At 38.4% G+C, this 22,332-nt stretch overlaps 1 protein-coding gene across 4 annotated transcripts in view; it reads left to right on the top strand.

Annotated features, from left to right (window-relative positions):
- Window positions 1-22,332, top strand: part of ATRNL1 (attractin like 1) — a 498,126-nt gene that overhangs the window by 96,654 nt on the left and 379,140 nt on the right. For all 4 annotated transcript variants that reach the window (XM_053389095.1, XM_053389093.1, XM_053389094.1 and 1 more), the window contains 5 exons: window positions 2,674-2,857; window positions 3,471-3,625; window positions 14,002-14,086; window positions 15,711-15,919; window positions 20,924-21,042. In XM_053389095.1, coding sequence (XP_053245070.1) covers window positions 2,674-2,857; window positions 3,471-3,625; window positions 14,002-14,086; window positions 15,711-15,919; window positions 20,924-21,042 — 752 coding nt within the window. The remainder of the gene's footprint in view (window positions 1-2,673; window positions 2,858-3,470; window positions 3,626-14,001; window positions 14,087-15,710; window positions 15,920-20,923; window positions 21,043-22,332) is intronic.

Below are 22,332 nucleotides of genomic sequence, written 5' to 3'. Positions count from 1 at the left end.
AACTATAATCCTAAAACAGCTGGAGGGACAAGTTTGGCCATCACTGCTTTAGACTATGAACCTGACAGCAGGAACTGTCTAGTTTTTGTGTACTGCTAGCCTTTTTTTGACTAGAGGTTTAGCTATAAATTCAATTAATTAATTACATGAGGCTGCTTTATAGATGGTGAAGGAGACAAATTTGGAAGTTGTTGAGACAGTCACTGCCTCTCAAGCTATCCACCTGTTTCTAGTAGACTGAGAATCTACAGACTTTGAAGCCTTGCAGCATAAAATGTAAATAATCTTTGAATACTTCTTTTAAGTCATTCTGTAAAGTTGCTAAATCAGCTTTCAGATTTTAATGAAAATACTCTTTACATCTTACAATTTTGCTGAGTAAATTAATATTCAAGGTGCTACTTCACAGTATGACAGACAACACAACAACACATTTCCAGGCTAGCTTTTAGCTATGATTTCCAGTGCCAGAGTTCACATAGCTCAACAATATTGATGGGAATGGCAACAAACACAGAGACTTCTTAAGAAGTTTCTTTTATAGCTCTTTTCTCTATGTAGTTCATTTTACCCATAATCTTTTCTCCTGCTGCTATACTTAAGAAGAATTCACTAGCAAAAAGGCACATAAACCTTATAAAACTAGCTATATTACATGTTGCTGAAGTGAAAGAATGCAAAATGGAAAACAGTACAATGCTTCATATGCATATAGGCTTATTCATCTTGGTCATATGAAAATATTTGTCTCTACTTTAGAGATCCAAACTAGGCAAACTCCGTTTGGCTTGATTCAGACTCAGCTTGGTAATTATGAGCTTTTTTGGCATGTGTTCAGAAAACAAATGCTCTCTTTCCTGAGTGTTATCTTCCAACTTGCATTGTTGCTGTATGCGTACTCATGATACTGTGTTCCCACTGGTGTATTGATAAAAATTGAAGTGCAGGAGCTCATGATGACAGCCGCAATAGCCATCTCCCAAGGAAAATCCTTATCCATGTTGCAAGGAGAGTCCAAATATGTAGGCAGCTGTATTGATCTATTATTACACCCACCCACCCACCATCACGCTCACTTTATTAGGATCTCATGACTGTAACTGTATTGATAGTTACCTTGGAATAAGTAGTGTTTACTTCTGACAGCATCACTGCAGCTTATAAAACTCCCTATTAAAAGATTATCAGCCCGCTGATATGCACATTTTAGCTTTTGATTAGAAACGCAAACAATATGCAAAGATATGCTAATGCTAGTGTGAAGAAGGAACCCTATCAAAGAAAAGGAAAACATAACCAGCCTCGTTGCACCTGGAAGGTAGCACACCTCCCAGGACAATCTGTTACCTCTGTATACTATTGCCTCTGCCCCCTCAGTAGAGAGCCACCTGCTGCCAACACACTTCTCTTCCTCTTCTGGGGAGTGGCAGGAATTGTTCTGTACACTGTACCTTCAACAGCCACCTCAGTGTATTCTGAGATCTGCAACTGCTGTCCTTGTTCCTCTTGCCCAGAATCGGTGTCCGAGGTGAGGGCATATAATCAATTTTGCAGCTCTCGCGACACAGTATTAGTTGGATTGTGAAATGTGTTGAATTGCTCTTTTTATATTACTGTATAGGTTTTGTATGTTTTTGCTAGATGACTTCGAGCTTTCTTTTGGAGGAAAATGTGGGGATGCAAATATTAACACTGAAATGGAACCATTGTTTTCTTTAAATGCAACTCTTGTTCCCGTAAAGCTGGGAAGGCCAAGGAAATAATGGGGCCACCAAAAACACTGCTTCTGGAAATCAGTACAAAATTGTGAATATACTTACATTTGCTTTAAAATAGTGCAGAGAATGACGAATTCTTTACTTTTATATAACAGGACAATTTGGTCAATGTTTAAGTTAATATAATATATCATATAGAAAAAGAATCTAAGATACAATGGTACCTCGGGTTAAGAACTTAATTCGTTCCGGAGGTCTGTTCTTAACCTGAAACTGTTCTTAACCTGAAGCACCACATTAGCTAATGGGGCCTCCTGCTGCCACTGCGCCACCAGAGCACGATTTCTGTTCATATCCTGAAGCAAAGTTCTTAACCTGAGGTACTATTTCTGGGTTAGTGGAGTCTGTAACCTGAAGCGTATGTAACCTGAGGTACCACTGTATATCACTGTAAGTACTCACCTGTACAAAGCCCATATAAGCCAATGCATGTTTACAAAGGACAATTACAAAGGACAATTCAATTCTACAATTTTGTGATTCCTCTTCTGTTATTGCAGCCTAACGGAGAATCCTCTGCATTCTAGCTATTTATTCTAAACAGTACTAATGCCAAGGACCTAATAAGTTTTGTCCATCTTTCATATGTAGAGAACTCTCTTCTTACACATAGTAACTGGTGAAGACAGTACCTGGTAAAGGTAGATGTTGAGGAGGGCACATGCTGCTTTAATTGCTAAATAAATTTGATAGTTAATATGAATTAATGTTTTAAATGCATTAAGATGAATATATATCTGAAGTACTTGGATAAAGTAATGTAGACAGGGTTTGGCATCAAGTTTCATAATTATTCTAAATTAATTACTTGATGAAAGAACTCTATGGTGTGAGAGTAACATTGTATTTGATTTCTTTCCCTTTTTCTTTTGCTATATTTTTTTTTCTTTCCAAGGGTCAAATTCTTGGCTTGTTCCTGAAACAAAAGGTGCAATTGTACAAGGTGGATATGGCCATACCAGTGTCTATGATGAGACAACAAAGTCAGTTTATGTTCATGGTGGATACAAAGCTTTGCCTGGTAATAAATATGGATTGGTTGACGATCTTTACAGATACGAAGTAAACAGCAGGACGTGGTATGATTCTTTTTTTCAAGTTGAAAATGAATGTAACATTATTTGATTTTTCATGTTAGGAAATAGCAAAGGATAATTCCTGCTATAACCAAATTGAGAAAGGGACACCATGCCCCTCAGGGCTCTTACATGGCTTTTGGGCAAGGTGTTGATTCCTCTGCTCATACGTTGCTCACCCAGTGCTTTTTATTCTTCAGGAGGTACTCAAGGGTACGCAGTACCACTACCTCTTTATTGTTATTGTTTAAAATTGTGGCACTTATTGTAAGAATTTCCCTTACTGGCACCTATTTTTCTAGAAAAAAAAGCCCTGTGCTCACCCCCTAGGAATTGAGAGCTTCTCAGTCTCCCAACGTAGAAAACAGCTTTTTCAGAGCATCAGAGGTTAATCCTCTGTTCACTCTTATCTCCAGAGTGAATTTGCTAGCCAAGATTTATGCCTGGCTATCATTAATAACCACATAATTATCTCTGTTGGCAGCCTGCCAACAAAAGAGGTTCAGTCTGCCATGTTCCTTCTCTGGAAATGGACTAAATGAAACCATTGTAATTTTTTTCTTAAATCCATATATACATCCTTACATATATGTTCTCTCCTCCACCCGCACAATAGGACAATTCTGAAAGAGAGTGGTTTTGCAAGATATCTCCATTCAGCTGTCTTGATCAGTGGAGCTATGTTAATTTTTGGTGGAAACACCCATAATGATACTTCATTAAGTAATGGTGCAAAGTGCTTTTCTGCTGATTTCCTCGCCTATGACATAGGTAAGTATTATATGTAAGAGTCAGTGTTTGAAATGTAAGAATTCTAGGCTTAATGTGTAAAGCATTGTTAATATTATTTTACATTATCTCATTTTTAAAATGTGTTATGCTATGTTAAAATTAGTTTTAAGACATTTTTGCTACAATAGGACAGGCCACATTTTTATCACAACAGCATTGAGATAGATACAAATATGGAATGTTTGTGGAAGCAAAACCAATTTGTTGTTGCTTCAGGCTTATAACAACAGGAATTCAAGTCTCTCCTTTATTCAGTTATATAAATAGGATGCAACTGTTTACAACTGTTTAGTAATGTCTGCTCTTTGAACTATTGCTATTGTGCTGTTAAAGTGGAAATAACACCATCCACAAAAACCTGTGGATAACACCAAAAATTCAATACATTATAAAGTCCACACCTTCTCCAAATTCTGTTATTTCCACTTTGGGTTCCAGTCCTGGCAGGTCTTTTCCTTAAATATATCCCTTCTTTACCACTTACCAGTTCCATAAATAAAGGTATTTCTGTCAGCATTGACCAGTGGGTGTGTCTTTCTTGCATGCTGCATCATTCTAATGTGTCTGAAGTTGATTAGGCAAAGAGTTTTCTGTGTAATTGGTTCTCCCATAAATAGTTCCTGAAGTCTGAATGAAATACTCGTTAACTACTGTTATACCCAGATGTAACTGACCTGCATGTTAGAATGCATGTCCCAGGTATGGTCTGACTTATAACTCATACCACCTTGCTGAAGCTAAGCAGGTCTAGTTCTGGTGACTGCCTAGAAACCACATGAATGCCACTTGAGGTTCTATGACAGAAGACATGTGGAATATAAATGTATGAAAATAAATAAATAAAAATTTAATATCACAATGATGTTGAAAATATACAGTTTAATTATATGAAAGCATTAGAGTTTTCTCAGTAATATAGTAATTCTCAGTAATATAGTACTTTACATGCTATGTAGTTTTTTCTTGGACACAAAGAAAGATGTCATAATATGTGGTAATCTTAAAGACAAATAGCTAAAAGTAGATTTTTGAGGGGCCCCCCCGATTGAGGTGGATTTCAGGAATATGGGAATGTAACCACATGGATGAGATTAGTAACAAATGGGAGGAAAGGGAGGTTTCTGAAACGATATAGGCTATAGAAAATACCAGCTGAGAAGTTGAAAGGAATAGGAACAATATAGCAAATGTGTGCTCCAATCTAAAGAGATCCATCTATATAAGCAAGCTTCTGTGTTTCTGTTAACAGCTGGATCAGGGGCAACAGGTGCAAATTGGATATGCACCTCAAAATTCATGCTGGAATGAGCATCTGAGTGTGAATGCCATCTTATCAGATATGCATTGCTTTCAGTGAGATATACATTGCTATCAATATTCTGGGAAAAATTATTGTGCCTGAACACATTAAGTGCTGCTAGACCTATATCAGATCACTAGTCTCCACAAGCAGTTCTGGTTGTCTCCAGAATGCATGTTGTAGAGTGGAAAGGGTGGATAGAGTCAAAGGGTCAAAGAAGTGGATAGAGAGAAATTCCCCCCCCCCTAATAATACTGGAAGTTGGGGTCTTCCAATAACGTGAATGCTGGAAGATTCACAGTAGACTAAATAATGTAATTCATCACACAGAGCACATAGTTAAAGTGTAGAATTTACTCCCACAAGATGTAGTGATGGCTACCAACTTGGATGGCTTTAAATTTATGATGCTAGTAGCCACAATATTTATATGCTACCTCCACTATTGGGAGAGCACTGTTAGCCTCAGGTTCTGTTTGCGAGCTTCCCATAGGCATCTGGACTAGACGGACCTATGGCCTAATCCTGCAGTGCTCTTTGTATGTTCTTACAAAGAGCACTGCAGGATCTGGAAAACCTCCACGTTTGGCATTCTCACAATCCTATTGAATTTTCTTAGTAAAAGTTATTGTTTATATTGGGGAGTAGGAAAATGTGCCTACTGTTAGTGACCCAGTCTTTTCTAATAGTTCTTTGATATTTGAAATCAGCATATACCCAGATGTTTTTGAAAACACATAAAGTGGGTCCTGATATGAAGTTTCAGATTATATTATTAAACTTATTAGTACTTTTTTGCCACAGGCAACTCACAGTGACTTACAAAAATATATAGAATAGCTTTATTACATTTGGCACAGCCTCGTTAGCAGGACTTTATTAGACTGAGCTGAAGAAATATGACAGGAAGAAAGCCTTTCCTTAAATTGCTGTTTGCTTAAAAGTTTCCTGCTATGTACTTCAGTGTTGGTTTGTAGACTTGGTTTCTTTCTTTCTTTCTTTCTTTCTTTCTTTCTTTCTTTCTTTTTTTGTTGATTTACAAAAGTGTGTGCAATGTCTCTCTCTCGTATTCCCCCCCCCATGTAACATTTTTACAAATCCATTTCATTTGTTGAGACATTAGGAAGAAAAGGGGGAAAGAGGTGGAGGGGGGGAAGATGGGTGTTTCTATTTTACTTACTATATGTAGAGTTTGGTGTCAGCGTTGCTTGTGCAGGTTCTTTGCTGTTCACTTGTGTTCCTTTGGTGGTGAGAGAGGCTGGGGTTGGCCTAGGGCTTGGTTTCTGAAGTGAAAAGAACAGCAATGTAGACCAGTTCCCCTCAGCCAATTTTGCTTAAGCACACATCTTTACTCATGACATCCTATTTTGTTTCTTTCAACTGCCTGCATTATCGATATTTCAAATATGTTTGAATTTGATTACAACTTTAATACAGAGAGTTCTGTATTAATTTATTATGGGAAGAAGTATTGAATTGTTTAAAGGCTGTGTTTCTTCTTTATATCACTGAATTAAAATGTGTAGGCCCCATGAGTCACTTCAATTGATTACCTCTAATGGTTATATTTTCTTGTCACATAATATAGAAATGGAAATCAACTATGTGTGTACTGGGACAGTCATGAATGTAATGCTAGACACTTTGCATAATTTATCTTTATTTTTTTTACATAAAAATTAACAATCTGCTTTATTTTGAAGACTGTAATGTTACATTATTTCTGCTCCTAGATAATTAAAGCACTTAACATATATTATATATAATTTTTACCAGTCTCATTTTCCATGCATTATTAATCTGATAGAATACAAATGGAACAGATATAATTTCTTTTTTATTTTAAAATTCATGTAAAGATTAATTAGATGCAAGTTTAATCTTCCACGCCATTCCCTTGGCCAGATTAAAAACATGCTCCTATGTTTGTGAGTGAAAATTCTCACTTCTAAAAATAGCAATATGTGTACATCAGAGATAAGCAGTTTCACCCAAGTCCATTATGGGTTTGATTAAAAACAACCGTATTAATTCAGATGATACCCAAATTGCATTTTTAAAGCTGATAATTGCCCTGTAGTCCCTTTCCTTTGCCCAGGGCCTCACAGGTTAGTATAGATTTTAAACATAGGAAGTTGCCTTTATAGTAAGCCCGGCCATTGGTCCACTTAGCTTAGCATTGTCTACACTGACTGGCAGCAGCACTCTGGGAAAGAAGCCTTTCCCAGGCCTGCCTGGAGAAGCCAGAGGTTGTACCTGGGACAGTCAACTGAGTCTTCTGGGGGTGGGAAGTCACTCTAGAATCCTAAATGGAGTCTAGACCAACCTAGTGTAGAATTCAGCACCAGTACATGAATATAAGACTCAACAGTGGTTGGAAACTATTGATCACATACTTCTCTGCTTAAATGTTAGTTTCTACTTCAAATTCATGACAATTGTAGTTTAAATACACTAATTTAATGTAGCTACTGCTTTATTCTTCAGAGATACTCACTGTTACAGAGGGGCTGCTTGGCACCATCCTGCCCCTGCCTGGTCTGGATGTTTTTTGACCACATCAGTGTAATTTTTTGCCTGTTTGCCTGTTTGCTTTGTGTGCTTGAAGGTTAGAGTGAGGTGTTTGCTGATTGCTGAGGATTGTTATCTGATTACTATGTGCAGCTAATATGTGTGTGGGCCAAAACCTTTACTGAACTATAAAGCAGACCTAGCTGTGTACAGTGAGGTCAATGCCAAAGAGGCAATGCCAAAGGGATTTTCTTCTTTGGATCCTCACTTCAGGGATTCACAGGAGCATCCCCACAGGGATTCAAGGCCAGGTCCTGTAGGACAAGCAGGGCTGTTATCCCTGACCCAGCGTGAGAGGCTACATTGCCAGAGGCAGCAGGTGTCTGATTCTGGTGCAGTTTCCTTGAGCAGGAGGCAGGCAGACAAGTTTAGTTAATCTAATTACAGTCTTCTGCCTGGTACTGTAGGATGTGCTTGTTATTATTAGTCCTTAGCTTATCCTCTTTGGCCCTAACACCTGTCCTGTACAAAGTGTTATTGGATGGTGGTGCTAAGATGTGTCTGGGTCTGTATGTGTCAGAGAGTTACAGTGATACCTCAGTTTCAGTGGTTGTGGGCAGGGAGAGATATAGTTTGGGTGGAGGGCTGATTACCATTTTGGGTGGAGGCCTAGATGTTTTGTCTTTGTTCTCCTTCTCAGCCCCTACACTCATTCAGCAGTTCATGGTATCCTTCCATTGATTCAGGTGGTGCTATTACTTAATGCCAGGTTGGCCCGGATCAAGACTATGCTCATCCATGATTTGATTGTGGATGAAATGGCTGACTTGGACTTGGATGGATGAGCTGGGTGGCCCTGATCTAACTCAGCTGTGCCACCTGGGTACTTGGTATAGTGTGAGATCAGACTGAAAGGTTGAGAGGGTGGCTTCCCTGATTGAGCTGGTTGAAACAGTTTTCAGTGTGGTGTTGGATGACTCAAGGGTGATAATCCACACATAGACTTTTATTGGGCTAGCTTGAGACTTAATGGCTTCAGTGGCAACCATGAGGCTTCCTCAAAGAGTCTTCTCTCCAACATATCAAGCAGGGCATGCCCTTGATGTAGTCTTTCCCCCAAATAATAAGAAAGATGGACTGAAGGTATAGCATGCATTGCTCTCCCTTGTTATGACTGGACCATTGTTTGGTGAAGTTTGGGTTGCGAAAGTTGAATGCTTCCTTGGGAGCAAGCTGCATGAAGACTAGACAAATGGTGCAAGTCTCACTACAAAATCTATCAATCATAGGTCAGTGCTCATAATCCTGCCTACCTGGCAGTGTGGGCAACAAAGAGGGCTTACTCCGCAGCCTGCATTGCATCCTTGCAATGACAGGGAAAGGACCCCTGGAACCTTTGAAGGACATGCTGTGACTGACTGGCCTCACATTTTGATGACAAAGTTGCTCAACATCAGAGTGACCTTGACTCAGCCTGGGGCCCACACACCGAAGGAACTGTCCTTTTCATGTGTTCACAGTATATGACTTAAGGAAATCTGTGACACAGAACATGGCCTTTACCACATTTGGTTGCATTTGTGAAATGACCTGCGCAATGAGGTTCAGAGCTATTCTGCTTCTATGACTTTCTCCTCTAGTAAGCCTTTGGCTGGTGAGTAAACAGTGTTGCTTCTATGGATGATTTTTTTGGTTTTTTTTGCAATGCTTATTTTCTGAAAGTTGCTTTGACATTTGGAGAGATATGGTAAGAATGTTTTAAAATAAACCCAAGCTGCCAACATGTTGCTTTATGACTCTAAATACTAGAAACTTACCGTACATACTCGAGTATAAGCAGACTTTTTCAGCACATTTTTTATGCTGAAAAAGCCCCCCATGGCTTATACTTGAGTGAGGCGGGTGGAAGCGGCGGAGGGACGAGTGGCCCAAAAGGGAGCCCTTTCTTGCTGCTGGTCCCGCCACCGCCGCCCGCCTCTCGCAAAGGCAGGCATCTACTGGGATATACCGTATTTTTCGCTCTATAGGACGCATTTTTCCCCTCCAAAAATGAAGGCGAAATGTGTGTGCGTCCTATGGAGCGAATGCAGGCTCCTTGGCTTCGCCGCGACGTGCCTGACCTGGAAGCCGGAGGAGGAACAGAAGGGTCTCCTTCTGTCCCTTCTCCAGCTTCGCTGAAGGGCGCTGCGCCTTCTCCCTCTCTGCGCAGCGCCTCTCTTGTGAAGGAGAGGCGTTGCGCAGAGAGAGAGAAGGCGCAGCGCCCCTTGAGCAACGCGCCTGTCTTGCCTTCTGCCTTAGCCCTGCGCAGCCTCTTCGGGCAGGGGGAGCCTTCATCCCGCTGCCCTGAAGAGGCTTGGCACGGTTATCCCAGAAGCCAGAACAGCCACACGGTATCCCAGAAGCCAGATCCCTCTTTCTGTTCTGGCCTCTGGGATTCAGAATAATTTTTTCTTGTTTTCCTCCTCCCAAAACTAGGTGTGCCCTATGGTCTGGTGCACCCTATGGAGCGAAAAATACGGTAGTCTACCTGAAAACCCTTATGTATGCCACCCTGAGTTCCATCATGAGAGTGTAATGGAGAAATATTTTGGAGGGGGTCCAGGTTTCTGAGAAAAGCTTTTAGAATTTCATATTTTGCTTTATTAAGTACCGTATATACTCGAGTATAAGCCAACCCAAGTATAAGCCGAGGCTCCTAATTTTAGCACAAAAAACTGGGAAAACTTATTGACTCGAGTATAAGCCGGTTCACCACACCACAAACCTGGTGGTGGTGGCAGTAGAGGAAGAACAAGCAGCCCGAAAGGGCTGCTTCTGTGCTGCTCGTTCTTCCGCAACTGCCACCGACAGTGGCAAAGGAGGAGGCAGGAGCAGCCCGAAAGGGCTCCTTTTGGGCCGCTCGTTCCTCTGCCGCAGCCTCTGCCGCTCGCAAGAGCAGGCATAGGAGCCACAGTTGGGAGAGGCACAGCGCAGCGCAGTGCCTCTCCCAACCGCAGCTACTGTGCCTGCCCTTCTAAATTCTAAAAGCTTTTCTCAGAAACCTGGACCCCCTCCAAAATATTTCTCTATTACACTCTCATGATGGAACTCAGGGTGGCATACGTAAGGGTTTCCAGGTAGACTATATCCCGGTAGATGCCAAAGAATTTGATGCTAGTTCATAAGAGCATGATAAAGTGGCAAGGTGTTGGGGTTTTTGTGTATGTATAAACCATGGGTTTATAAACTTACATTAGGTTTACTGAAATGAATCTAATATAGTTTTTCCTATATGGAAGGAAGTTTCTGTACTGAAACTGGTGTTTTGTGAATTACTCTATTTTTGTTTGCGTTTAACTGTTTCCTTTCTTGGTATTAAAATAGATTTTTCACAGCTGAAATAGAGGTGCTCCATATCTTTTTAAAGCAACAATTAATATCAATATTGCCACAAACCCTTACTCATGTTGATAAGAAAAAATGGAGTGGGGGACGACCTACCTTTGTACAAAAAGATTGTAATTGAGTGAATTGTTGACCTGTTTTCTCCCAAAATGTAAAGTAGCAGTTGCAATTAATTACATTTTATGTATTTGTGAGTACTTAGAAGTCATAAATTTAGCTCTGGTGCAATCTGCAGCAGCAAATTGGCTTTAGTGCTCCAGCATTAGAAAAGCAACATCATACCCATATAGGACACTAATTGCTTCATTTAGTTGAGAAAACCAAGCTTCTTTGTTTTTTAAGGGTGTTTTGGGGGAGAATCTTTTGTTATATGTAGGCTGTAGTGTAGACTGTTATACCTGTAGTTAAAATTTATTGTATGCTATTTCAAACAGGCCTGGCTTTGTGTTTTGCTGAGAAAGGGCCCTTTTTTATGACACGAATAAAGACAGGGATTTATTTGACATGAAGTAAACTGGAAAAGAAGTTTCCTATACTTGTGCCAAACTTCAACGATATTTTATTTGTTGTCTTGCCATCCAGAGTCCTGAAGCACTAAGCCAAACAAACAGATATTTTAAGTCCACAATGACTGATGTTACCTCGTAGTCTCCGGCACAGACAAGCTGGAAGTAATTTTTTATTTTCAGTGAAACTCAATTATCTGAATGTAATGTGTGCACCTCCTATAATTCCATTCTAGTGCAATGCTTTATAAAATACCATTTATAATTAGTTGAATTTCTGAGGTCACTTTGATCAGAGAAGGTGTACACATACTAATAAATTTACCTTGGAAACATATGTATTTGGAATATATGTCTAAAGTGAACAGACTTGTATACATTTTACACTGTCTAAACGTTCACATGGTTTGCCTTAGGCAAGGACTGGTTGAAACCGGTTGCACAGAAGACAAATAATATTGTAGCCTGTGTTAAGTGTATATCTGCTTTGAAATGAATGCACTTGATGTGAGTGAATATGTGCTTCATAGAAAAGCTATACTTGGGATTTTTAAAGCTAAGCAAAACTATTTTTCTAGCATAGAGCTCTGTTCAATGTTCAGCAGTTATTGAGAAGGCTAGGGAAGATAAGAAGAAAGGCTATTTATATCATGTTTCTTTTTCTTTCTATACTCTATTGAAAAGACCTGCCAGTTTGACAAATAACACGAGCAAGCAAGGAATTATTATATCTGGAGGCTGCAAGGTTTCCTTATCTTAAACTTGGCTTTTAATAATTATATTTGTGTGTTTTTTTTGGTCAATGCTAAATCCCACCTTTTTACCCCCTAAGAAAAAGAATGCAAAGAAAGCCCTTGAGCTAGCCTGCCGCCTGATCAAATGAAAATGTATTGTGTGTGTGGCTTTTATTTGCAGGCTTCCCCCCCTCCCCGGTCACTATACACATAGATCTTCTTATGTGCTCCAGTAAGCTGTCTGAAACATCCACTGAAATATAGGAACTGGAAGACACTTGAATTTATAGCATAATTGAAGGATCTTGCTGGGAAGCTGTTGTGATAAAATATGTCTGCCTTGTATAGTTCTCATGAAAAAATGTTCCTGAAATAGAATTCATAATTGTTCATCACTTTTATTTTCCTATAAATAATATAACTATCTAAGGCTCATGCAATCTAAATAGTATAAGTGCATCTAGGGGTTTCATGCATTGGAATATGGGAAATACACAACCCATTCTTAATACCACCCAGGCCTTGTCCTGCACCCATTCATTGTTGCGCTATTATTGGTGGTGACATTCTTTTAATGCTCAGACATTCCTGATGCTACTTATTACTGCCTGTCCCACTAATAGGAAGATAGTGACATTATGAACCACAGTAATCTTGGCAGGTTCATGGTCTACTGAGGAGTCTAGGTGAAGGTTTTTAATTGACACATTCTAGTTTTTTATTTGCACAGGTGTTGAGCCATAAGGCAGACCGATAACTTGCTTTCTGCGAGCAAGAAAGGGTCTGAAAGGGTGTGTGTTGATGTTGAAGGATAGCATAGCTTCTGGTCAGAGGCCATAACTGCCTGATTTAATATGGAATCATTGAATGAAAGGACTAGCAAGGGCATGAGACCACGAAAGTGAGAATCTTGGACAAAAATGGAGATAATGTAGATTGGTTGCAGAGTTATGTTGTAGTGTAAATATTGATCTGGTTTGCTTAGGATAAGTGTTCTCAGGAAGTGAGAATTGAACCAATGCATCTGAGATAGCACAACAGCAACCAGACTATGGTTTAGGATGGGGAACTTGTGGTCCTTCATATGTTGTTGGTACTCCAGCTCCTCTCAGCCCCAGACAACCTGACCAATGATTAAGTATGATGGTCCTCCAGTTTTGGTTTAGGACCTCTGGTAGTATACTTCTGAGATTTTAATGCTATTTCATGTTAAGGATTTAAAAAACAAAACCACATTTAATGAGGATTTTATCACATTGCAAAATACGCTGCTGTTATAGTGGTGTGTGAACTAAAAAAAACCCTTCAAAATGAAAGGCTCCTTCATCTTAGCAGCACATCAGTATGGTTATTTGATTATCAGTATTTAATAAGGCATCACTTTGTGTCTATTTGAAAAATCGATGGCATCTTCAAACATGCCACTATACTCAGATCCCTTAGAGCAAGTCCAATCCTTTCACAACAAGGAATATGACACACAACAGCGGATGATTGAACAGTGCTATTCCTTCACACTTCCAGTTTGGTTTTATTTATGAATTTATTTAGAACAGGAATGAGCACCTTCTTCAGCTGGATCCTCCCCAACCAAGTAGCTGGGGGCTGGACAGCCCTGGCCATTATGTCACTGCTGAATCCCCACATCTTGGCTGGGTATCCTTTCAGTACTAAAAGTGAGAAAATGTTGGAGGCCTTTCTGGTTACACAGAAGCTTCTATGGGAAGCTTCCTTTAACCTATCATACATGTATGTGCCTTATGTCCTTATTTTGGGGAGGGTGCATATGAAATACTTGGGACAAGTGAAAGTAAATGCTAGTGGTTGTTGATTTCAAAATGTCAGTTATTTCTAATACTGAGCTATATCTTCTTGAACCTTAGTAAGAGGAAATCATATTATCTTACCTTGTCTTACTAGCTTGTGATGAATGGAAAATTCTTCCAAAACCTAATCTTCATCGTGATGTGAACAGATTTGGTCACTCTGCAGTTGTCAGCAATGGGTAAATACACTTTTCTAAAAATGAGTCAAAAGAAAATAAACATATTCTAACACATTATCTTAAATATACATTTTTAATGAACAACTGATGTTCTTTGTTATCTTATTAATGATGAGCTTACGAAAGCCAGAGTTGTGTACTCTACTTGAACTGGGAAGACCTGAAATAAAATCCTTATTTAGCTATGAAGTTTGCTGGGTATTTTCAGCCATTTACTTTTATTTTGGCCTAATATGGCCTTGCAACACCACTGTGAAGACAAAAGGTTCATGGGAACCTCTGTTTCATCGAACTGCCTCCCTTGGTTTGAGGGGGGGGGGACTGCCAATTTTGTTCACCTGTTTGAGAAGATAGAGAAAAGAGAGCTGAAATTGTTTGGATAGGATCTACAAATCTTATGCTATGTTATTTATTTCATTTAAGTAGTTACGGACAGTCTTTCTATGTAAAGCTCTCTCATTGTGATTTACATGATACAAATTTCCAAAATATAACAGTAATACAAAATATAAATAAAAAATAATTTCAAAAATAACTAATAATATAATGATTAAATTTGGAGTTTGATATTTCTTGGTATACCTTGGAACAAAAGTATGTTCAATTATAATTAGCTTCCTGACCTTGTTATTACACCGGGGTGGGATTAAAGCAGTGATAATGTACCGATATATAGTTAGCATACACAAGAATATTGGAAGCTGTTTGAAATCGATACCATTGATATACTGTATTCATCAGTGCTTGAGGGGCAGGAGAGGTGAGAGGAAGTGGAAGAGTTTCATTTCAAAGTATGCCAGAGTACAATTTGTTCTATGCGTCATTTAGCACCTTTATAAGAACTGTATAATCTATTGGATAACAAGCATGGATTGGTATACATACAATAAAATAATTGTAGTTGTTTATCACTACCATGATCCTGCTGGCCAATTTTTAGACAGTTCTACCCTACAGTTCCACATGATACAGATCTTACTGTTCAAGAGTGCTATCAAAGCTCTGGAAGAGTTTATTGGGTGCTACAGGGGACTCTTGGGGGAGGAGGGAAAGAAAAAGATTGGTTGTGCAGGCTGCCTACCACTCCCACAAGTGGATACAGCCTGCTATAAATGATGTCAAAACTCCTAATAAATGTGAACATACTTTCAAAAGAGTTTTCAGATATTCTTTGTAACTTGATGCACGGCAGAGGCAGACAGGCACTCAAACAGACAGTTTCAACTTTCTTCAAGACTCAGAGAGCTGCTTTTGAAAGTGCCTGCCTCACCTGGATCAAATGATTTTTTTTGAAATTTTTGTGTAAGCCTATTCCGTATAGCATTCTGGGAATACATTCATTGAAAAAGTGTGAGATTGTTCTAGGTTCACCAGAGAATGTGAGCTACAGAGTGTCAGGCTAGGCTTCTCTGCCCCCTGCATCACCCTATATATTTTATTTTATTTCTTTTTGATGCTAACCAAAACAGTGGGATCTTCCGAAAGGAGGTTAGCTACACACTTCTTAGGACTAGTAAGTGTGAATACTCTCTCACATAAAATGGAGATGGCAAATGAGGCAAGAGTCGTGGCCTTGGATGATTCATGTCCTAAAATCACAATATTACTTTCTATTACTTTATAGGTCCATGTATATATTTGGAGGTTTTTCAAGCGTTCTGTTAAATGACATCCTTGTGTACAAACCTCCCAACTGTGAAGCATTCAGAGATGAAGAGCTTTGTAAAACTGCTGGGCCAGGGTTAAGATGCTTATGGAACAAAAACCGCTGTGTGTCGTGGGAATCTGGTCATGCTAACAACATTCTTAGGGCAAAGTGTCCCAGAAAAACAGGTAAGTGAATTGTCCCTTGGTAATTATTATTTTAATCATAGCAATGATAGCAGTGCTATGATATCATAGCACTTTCTACAAGTTTAACGAAATGCAAGTATAGACGGATTGGGACTGCATGTGCTGGTGCTGCTCTGTAAATATATTCCGATTGTGAATTTAGAAACAGTTTGATAGTGTTATATAAATATTCTTAGTATATTATTAGCCTATGTGTTGCTTTATGTTTATCAGATTGTTCTGTTTTGCAACACAGGGGATTTTTGTTGTTGCATAACTCTGTAAATATATTCATCAGGAGGTGTCAAAGTTCCTACATGTGTACATGTGTACCACTGTATAGGTAAGATCCATGATTGCGCAGGCAGAATCTATACATGTAGCATTGGTATGCATGGGCTCTCTTGCATTTCTGATGAATGCACGTATGGGACGGGGCCAGCAGCCATAATCCCACTTCCCCTTTTCTATGCAGGTTCTGTATAAATTTGAAAGGTATTCCTAGAAATGTTTATTAGCATCTATAAAGGTGTTTAGTCCCAGATAAAAAAAGAATCAATGTAGATATATTATTTTAATAATATATTTATTTATACCCTGCCTTTTTCTCTGACAGGGATTCAGGGCATCTTACAGATAAAAATAAGCACAGCTAAATATATAATTCCTTTCGTAAACTGAATATGATTTACCTCTGCTGAGTGCCATATAAAGATATACATACATACATACATACATACATACATCCTTTTATTTGTATGCCACCTTTATATTGTTAAAACCATGCTCAAGGAGACTTACAACATGAAAGAAATTGCATAATTACAAATATAAAAAGTGTTAAGTTGTGGGTGAGCATATCAGACGACACAGCGATTCTTCAAACAGCTCTTGTTTATTCACAGAACAGAACTGAACTGAAGGGTTCAGCCAGCCTGCTTATATAGAGCTCCACTACAACGCAACTGTAACCATTTTCTGTAACCATCCAATCACTGAACGTCACTTTCAATCCCCTATTTGCATATGTGGACCTGAGTGAAAACTATCTACAGTATGCCCCTGCTGGCCCAGGGTGAGAACTTCAGTACATAACAAAAAGAAATAGTCAAACAATAAATAAAACACATCAAAAAATACACAACCAAATTGAATAATGTCCATATTAAATTAGTACAGTGGTATCTCAGTTTAAGAACAGCCCTGTTTACGAACTATTCGGTTTACAAACTCCATAAAACTGGAAGTAGTGTCCCGGTTTGTGAACTTTACCTCGCTCTAAGAATGAAAGTAGAACAGTGGAAGGGCACTGGCGGCGGGAGGCCTCATTAGGGAAAGCACACCTCGGTTTAAGAACGGTTTCGGTTTAAAAACGGACTTCTGGAACAGATTAAGTTCGTAATCCGAGGTACTACTGTACTTGAAGTTTGTATTTTATTTTATTTTTAGATATATTTATTGAAATTTTCAAAAAATAAAAAAGAAAGACAAAAAAGAGAAAAGAGAGGAAAAAAGAAGAAAAAGGAACAATTAAAAAAGTTTACATTGCTTACTTTCCATAACCAATTTCCTTGACTTCCCCACACCTGCCCTTCTTGTATTCCAGTTCCAATTTTTAGCTCAGCAAATTCTTGTCCCCACACTTTACCTTATTTTCTCTAATTCATTTTAATTAACCAATTTTAACTTATAAACCTCAATCTTTATATATCAATACTTATTCTTAAAAAACTTTTCCTAAATTCGCCCCGTCAATTTAATTAACCCATTTTAACTTAAAAACCTCAATCTTTATACGTCAACACTTATTCTTAACAATCTTTTTCTAAGGTCGGCCCCAATTCCCTTCCCCGAAATCCCCATTTTTATGTTAGTGGCAAAACCAACTTAATTAAAACAAAATATATTTATACACCCTTTGGATTCCCAAAGCCCCACCACCCCCTTTCCCGGATTCGAACCCCAACCAAAGTCCATCAGTCCATCTGCAGTCAGCCTGGCGACCTCACATCTGAGGCGCTCAACTCTCTCTCAGTTTCTCTCTGCCGGTTTTTTTGATAGTCCTTTATTTTAAATTCCGAATCTCGAAGAAGCTCTGTTCCAATAAGGTCCATATTTCTTCCAGCCAGACCTCCATATTTAACAATGGAGCCAAGATCTTGTTTCTTACTTCTCATAAGTCCAAATGTCCCAAAGGCTCCAATTTCCACATTAGCCAAGTTTGTATTCCATATGTCTTCAGATCTCCATATAAGGAGATCTCTCCAATTTCCATTCTTCAATTCAAACCAAATTTTCATCATCCTGTTCTTATTTTCCTTTGTATCCATCTTAACAGGCCTCTGGCTCTCCTTAATCATCTGCGACATCATAGCTCCTCCTTCTTTTTCCTTCAGATCATCATGTTCCTCTTTAATCACATTCTCAGATGTCTCAAATTTCTTTTCTTGTTTGGCTGTAAGGATTTTTAGATCAACAACAACGCTTCCCTGTTCATCTGCAGGAACTTGAATCATATCCCTTCCAGGCTCAGCAACTTTATTTACTGTTCCCTTCAGTATTGTGACGTTTATAGTCAAAACATCCGTCTGTTCCTGCAGTTTTCCCAGGAGAGAGAAGGTCTTGTAGTTTGTAGATTACCATCAATTTCCTTCAGTATTATTTTAGTAGTTCATTAGGAAATATACCAGTATTGAAAGAAAAAATAACAACCTCACAGTCTTTTATCCATAAATATGCAAGCGAAGGCCTGTGCGCAGGACTTCCTGGCCCATTCTGCCACTGTATAGCTCCTGTAGCCTTGCCCCACCAACTGTTCTTGAGGGAGCTGCTCTAGGAGAGAGGGGGTAGTGGAGATGCAGCAGGAAGGAGTAATTAGTAAAAGTTGGGGAGAGGGGGGTTTAGAATCAATAAGGATTAATTCTACTGTAGCGCATTAATATTACAAAGATACAGTTCATTTCTTTTAAAAAAACAGTTAGAAAAGGTAAAAAATATATATATTGCAAGGGAAACAGCTCAAAGCATGTAAAACCGGAAAATATTTGAGAAGTGGTATGAATTGGGGATGGTATATTGTAAGGGCTTTTTCAGGGCACAAGAAGATACTTCTTGAATAAGGACAAAACAGTTCTTTAGTTATTGAGAACCTCATAAATAAAAGGTAAAGAGATGAGACGTGAATACTGGACTGAAAGGTGAGGTAAAATGAAAGGTCTTTGAAAAGTGTAAGAGTAAGGATGAGATGCTTCAAAAGCATAAAGAAAGGCCATCATGGGCTTTGTGATAAGGACAAGAGTTAGAAATGAATGTGTCAAGGATCAGAATGTAATAAAGGATTTCAAATATAGGAGAGAGTGTGATGACATGATTGAAGCAGGAGGCTGCAGTTGAATTTTGACGTAAATTTGCTTCAGGCAGGTGGCTTTTTTCCTGAAGTAACCTCTTGATATTATTTCATGGTCTGCCTCTCATGGTTTTCCTTGGTGAAATGATTAAAATGATTGCTTCTCTTTGAGCTTGTATGACGCTTGTGATAAATTAAACTTTTCTATGAATACTTTAAGACAGATTTCATTTTATTTTGAATCAAGCAGGCCTCTTTTTGAACACTGATTTAAATCCTACACGTTGATCTCTCAATAGGTCCTTTTCTAACAGAACCTCTTTTTATTAGCCTTTTGTATGGTTAAGCCCATTCCTGTAGTGTAGCTGAAAACCAGTGAGACACGGTTATTTCTGATCCACAAGTTTACTTAATAGCATTTCACCTGCCAAGGTACTGGTAGAAAACGACCTTCTGAGAGCACACTAAACTGCAGTTCAGCATTCAAGTTGCATTCCCAGTATTCGCAGCATTCCCAGCCCTCACCCACCTTACATTTGGAGTCACTTAAATTGTAGCTACTCCATTTCTTCCAAGACTTCTGTGTTTATCTAGGACTATTTCCTGAAGAAAACCCACCCTCCAAATATATTGTTTCTCAGCAAACTTTTATCTCTTTACCTCTCCCTTTCTCCCTATTTTAGCATTATACATCATCATCATCATCATCAGTAGTAGTAGTAGTAATTTTTTTTTTTTATGTTGTGAACCACCCTGAGACCTGTGAGTATAGGGCAGTATACAAATTTAATAAATCATAATAGATAAATAAAATGTATGTCAATGGCAGCTATAACTGAAGCCCAGCATAGGTGTTACAAATTAAATGGCTATAGTCTGCATGCCAGTTATATGCTTCATGATGTCCACCTGAAACGTGATATATATTGTAAATAAATAAACATTTAGCTTTGCCTGGGAAGATCTGGGTTCAAATCCCCTTTTGGCCATGAAGCACAGTTGGTGTCCTTGGCCCAGCTGTGATTTCACAGCTTAACATTTTCATAGAGTTGCTGTGAGTGTAAAATGAGGCAAAGGGGCACAAAGTTCACAACTCTGAGCTTTTTTTCATATTTGGATATATGTCTTTGGCTCACCATAGGGTTACAAAATAAGTAGAAGATGTGGCCAACCACTATCTCAGGGGGTAGCTCGGTTCTGGTGATACACAAGTCAGCCACAGAAAGCATCCATTTTGGTTAGTTTCTCAGTCCAGGTAAATGCTTGTTTTGAATTGTGCAATAAAGTAAAATTAAATAGCCATCCCCATTTTGCTAAATAAATGAAGAAGACAGCACAAAAAATAGTTTCTAGCACATTTGTATACAGTATTTGGGCACATCTCATGCTTTGGATTTTGTTTCAAGAAGGATTTTTTTTTTATTGGCAGAAATCCTTCAAGAAAAGTGTTGCTGACAGATAATAGGGTATAAATAACATATAGTTAACATGTTTAGCTTCATGTTAAGAAACTTTATTCTCAGACTGAAGGTCATACTTACAATGAATAAATGCTGGATATTGTTTCCAGCAGCTGTTAAAAAATGCGTGAATTAAAAAGTGCAACATCCTTTGTCTCTCATCTTGATGCTTCACCATGTCTTTCGTTTGTATTATAGCCGCGGCAGATGACAGATGTTACAGATATGCAGACTGTGCCAGCTGTACTGCCAATACAAATGGCTGTCAATGGTGTGATGACAAGAAGTGCATTTCTGCAAACAGTAACTGCAGTGTGGTGAGTATTTATATGTGGCAGTTTCATTAATGACACTGCTTTGTAACCATTTATTTGCTCTTTTGGTGCCTTCAAAATGTAAATGTCACATTATAATCAGATGCTTGAAATACATACGAAATAAACTTCATCATAAATTAATTGCGAAGTCGTATAATATAATTGGAAAGAGAAATAATGAAAGTAATAGAACCACCTGCTTTACAGATTGGTTTGGCCAATCAAGCACATAGTTTAAGCCTTAGCTGACAATCCACATCATCTAGAGTTCTCTGAAATATTCTTACATGGCCATTTGGGAATTGTGGGGTTATCATCTAGGAAAAAGTACACCTGAGCTACCTCTTATTCATCATCATCTTCATCTTAAAAGCCTTGTCTAAACTACTGGATTTCCAGACATAGCAAAGTTTATGAATATTAAGTAGTTGTTCAATCTTTCTCAAAAGAAGAATATAATAAAAATCCTTAACTATTGTAGCTAATCTTAAAACTTTGTTCACTATGGATATATCCAAAAAGTTAAACAAATATGGCCTAAAGTGCAAGTGCACTTCCAGCATGACTGCTCTTGGATGCCTCCTTAATGAAAGATAGAGGGTTGTGATGCAAGACAGGGCATTCTTGGTGGTGGTCTCCTATTTATTGAACTGGTGGTTATATTTATACATCAATTGAAAATATTTTTGTTTTTCCAGGCTTTTGGTTCATAATTGGTTTTCTGTTAATAATTGGTGTGTGTGTGGTCCCTTTAGGTTTTACACTGATGTTCTGTTGTACTTTCATGTAATGTAATGATTTTATGGCTTTTTTAAATTTTAGACGGTAGTTTAATGATTTCTTATATGAAGCTGTGCTGTGCTCTGGATTGGAGGAAGTCCAGGGTATAAAGAGATCAGAATAAATAAATAACATTTACAGGATGAGTTTAAGATAGAGCCACTGAAGATATACATATTATATTAAGTTTATGTATCTTGAACTAAAATATTGTTCTTAAATAAGAACTAATATCAGTTTTTAAAGTGTGCCAATCTTCACTGTTCTTGCTGTTAAAATAGCTCTCTGGGATAGTTCAGTGTTGTCCACCCTGAGCTGGGATTAAAACAGATACATGGCCTCCAGTTTAATGCTATACTTGCTTACTCAGCTGTAATTCCCATTGAGTTCAATGGGAGCTTAACTCCCAGTAAATGTGTTTAGGATTTAAGCACAGATCACCTAGTGAATTTAGGGACATTGTCCTGTGTTTTTGTTTTTGGTCTGCTACCTTGAATGCATGTGGCAATA

The sequence above is a fragment of the Podarcis raffonei genome, chromosome 5 (genome assembly GCF_027172205.1).
Source record: "Podarcis raffonei isolate rPodRaf1 chromosome 5, rPodRaf1.pri, whole genome shotgun sequence".
Taxonomy (NCBI): domain Eukaryota; kingdom Metazoa; phylum Chordata; class Lepidosauria; order Squamata; family Lacertidae; genus Podarcis; species Podarcis raffonei.
Note: the sequence above shows the minus strand (reverse complement) of the source record. Positions and strands in the feature narration are given on the sequence as shown.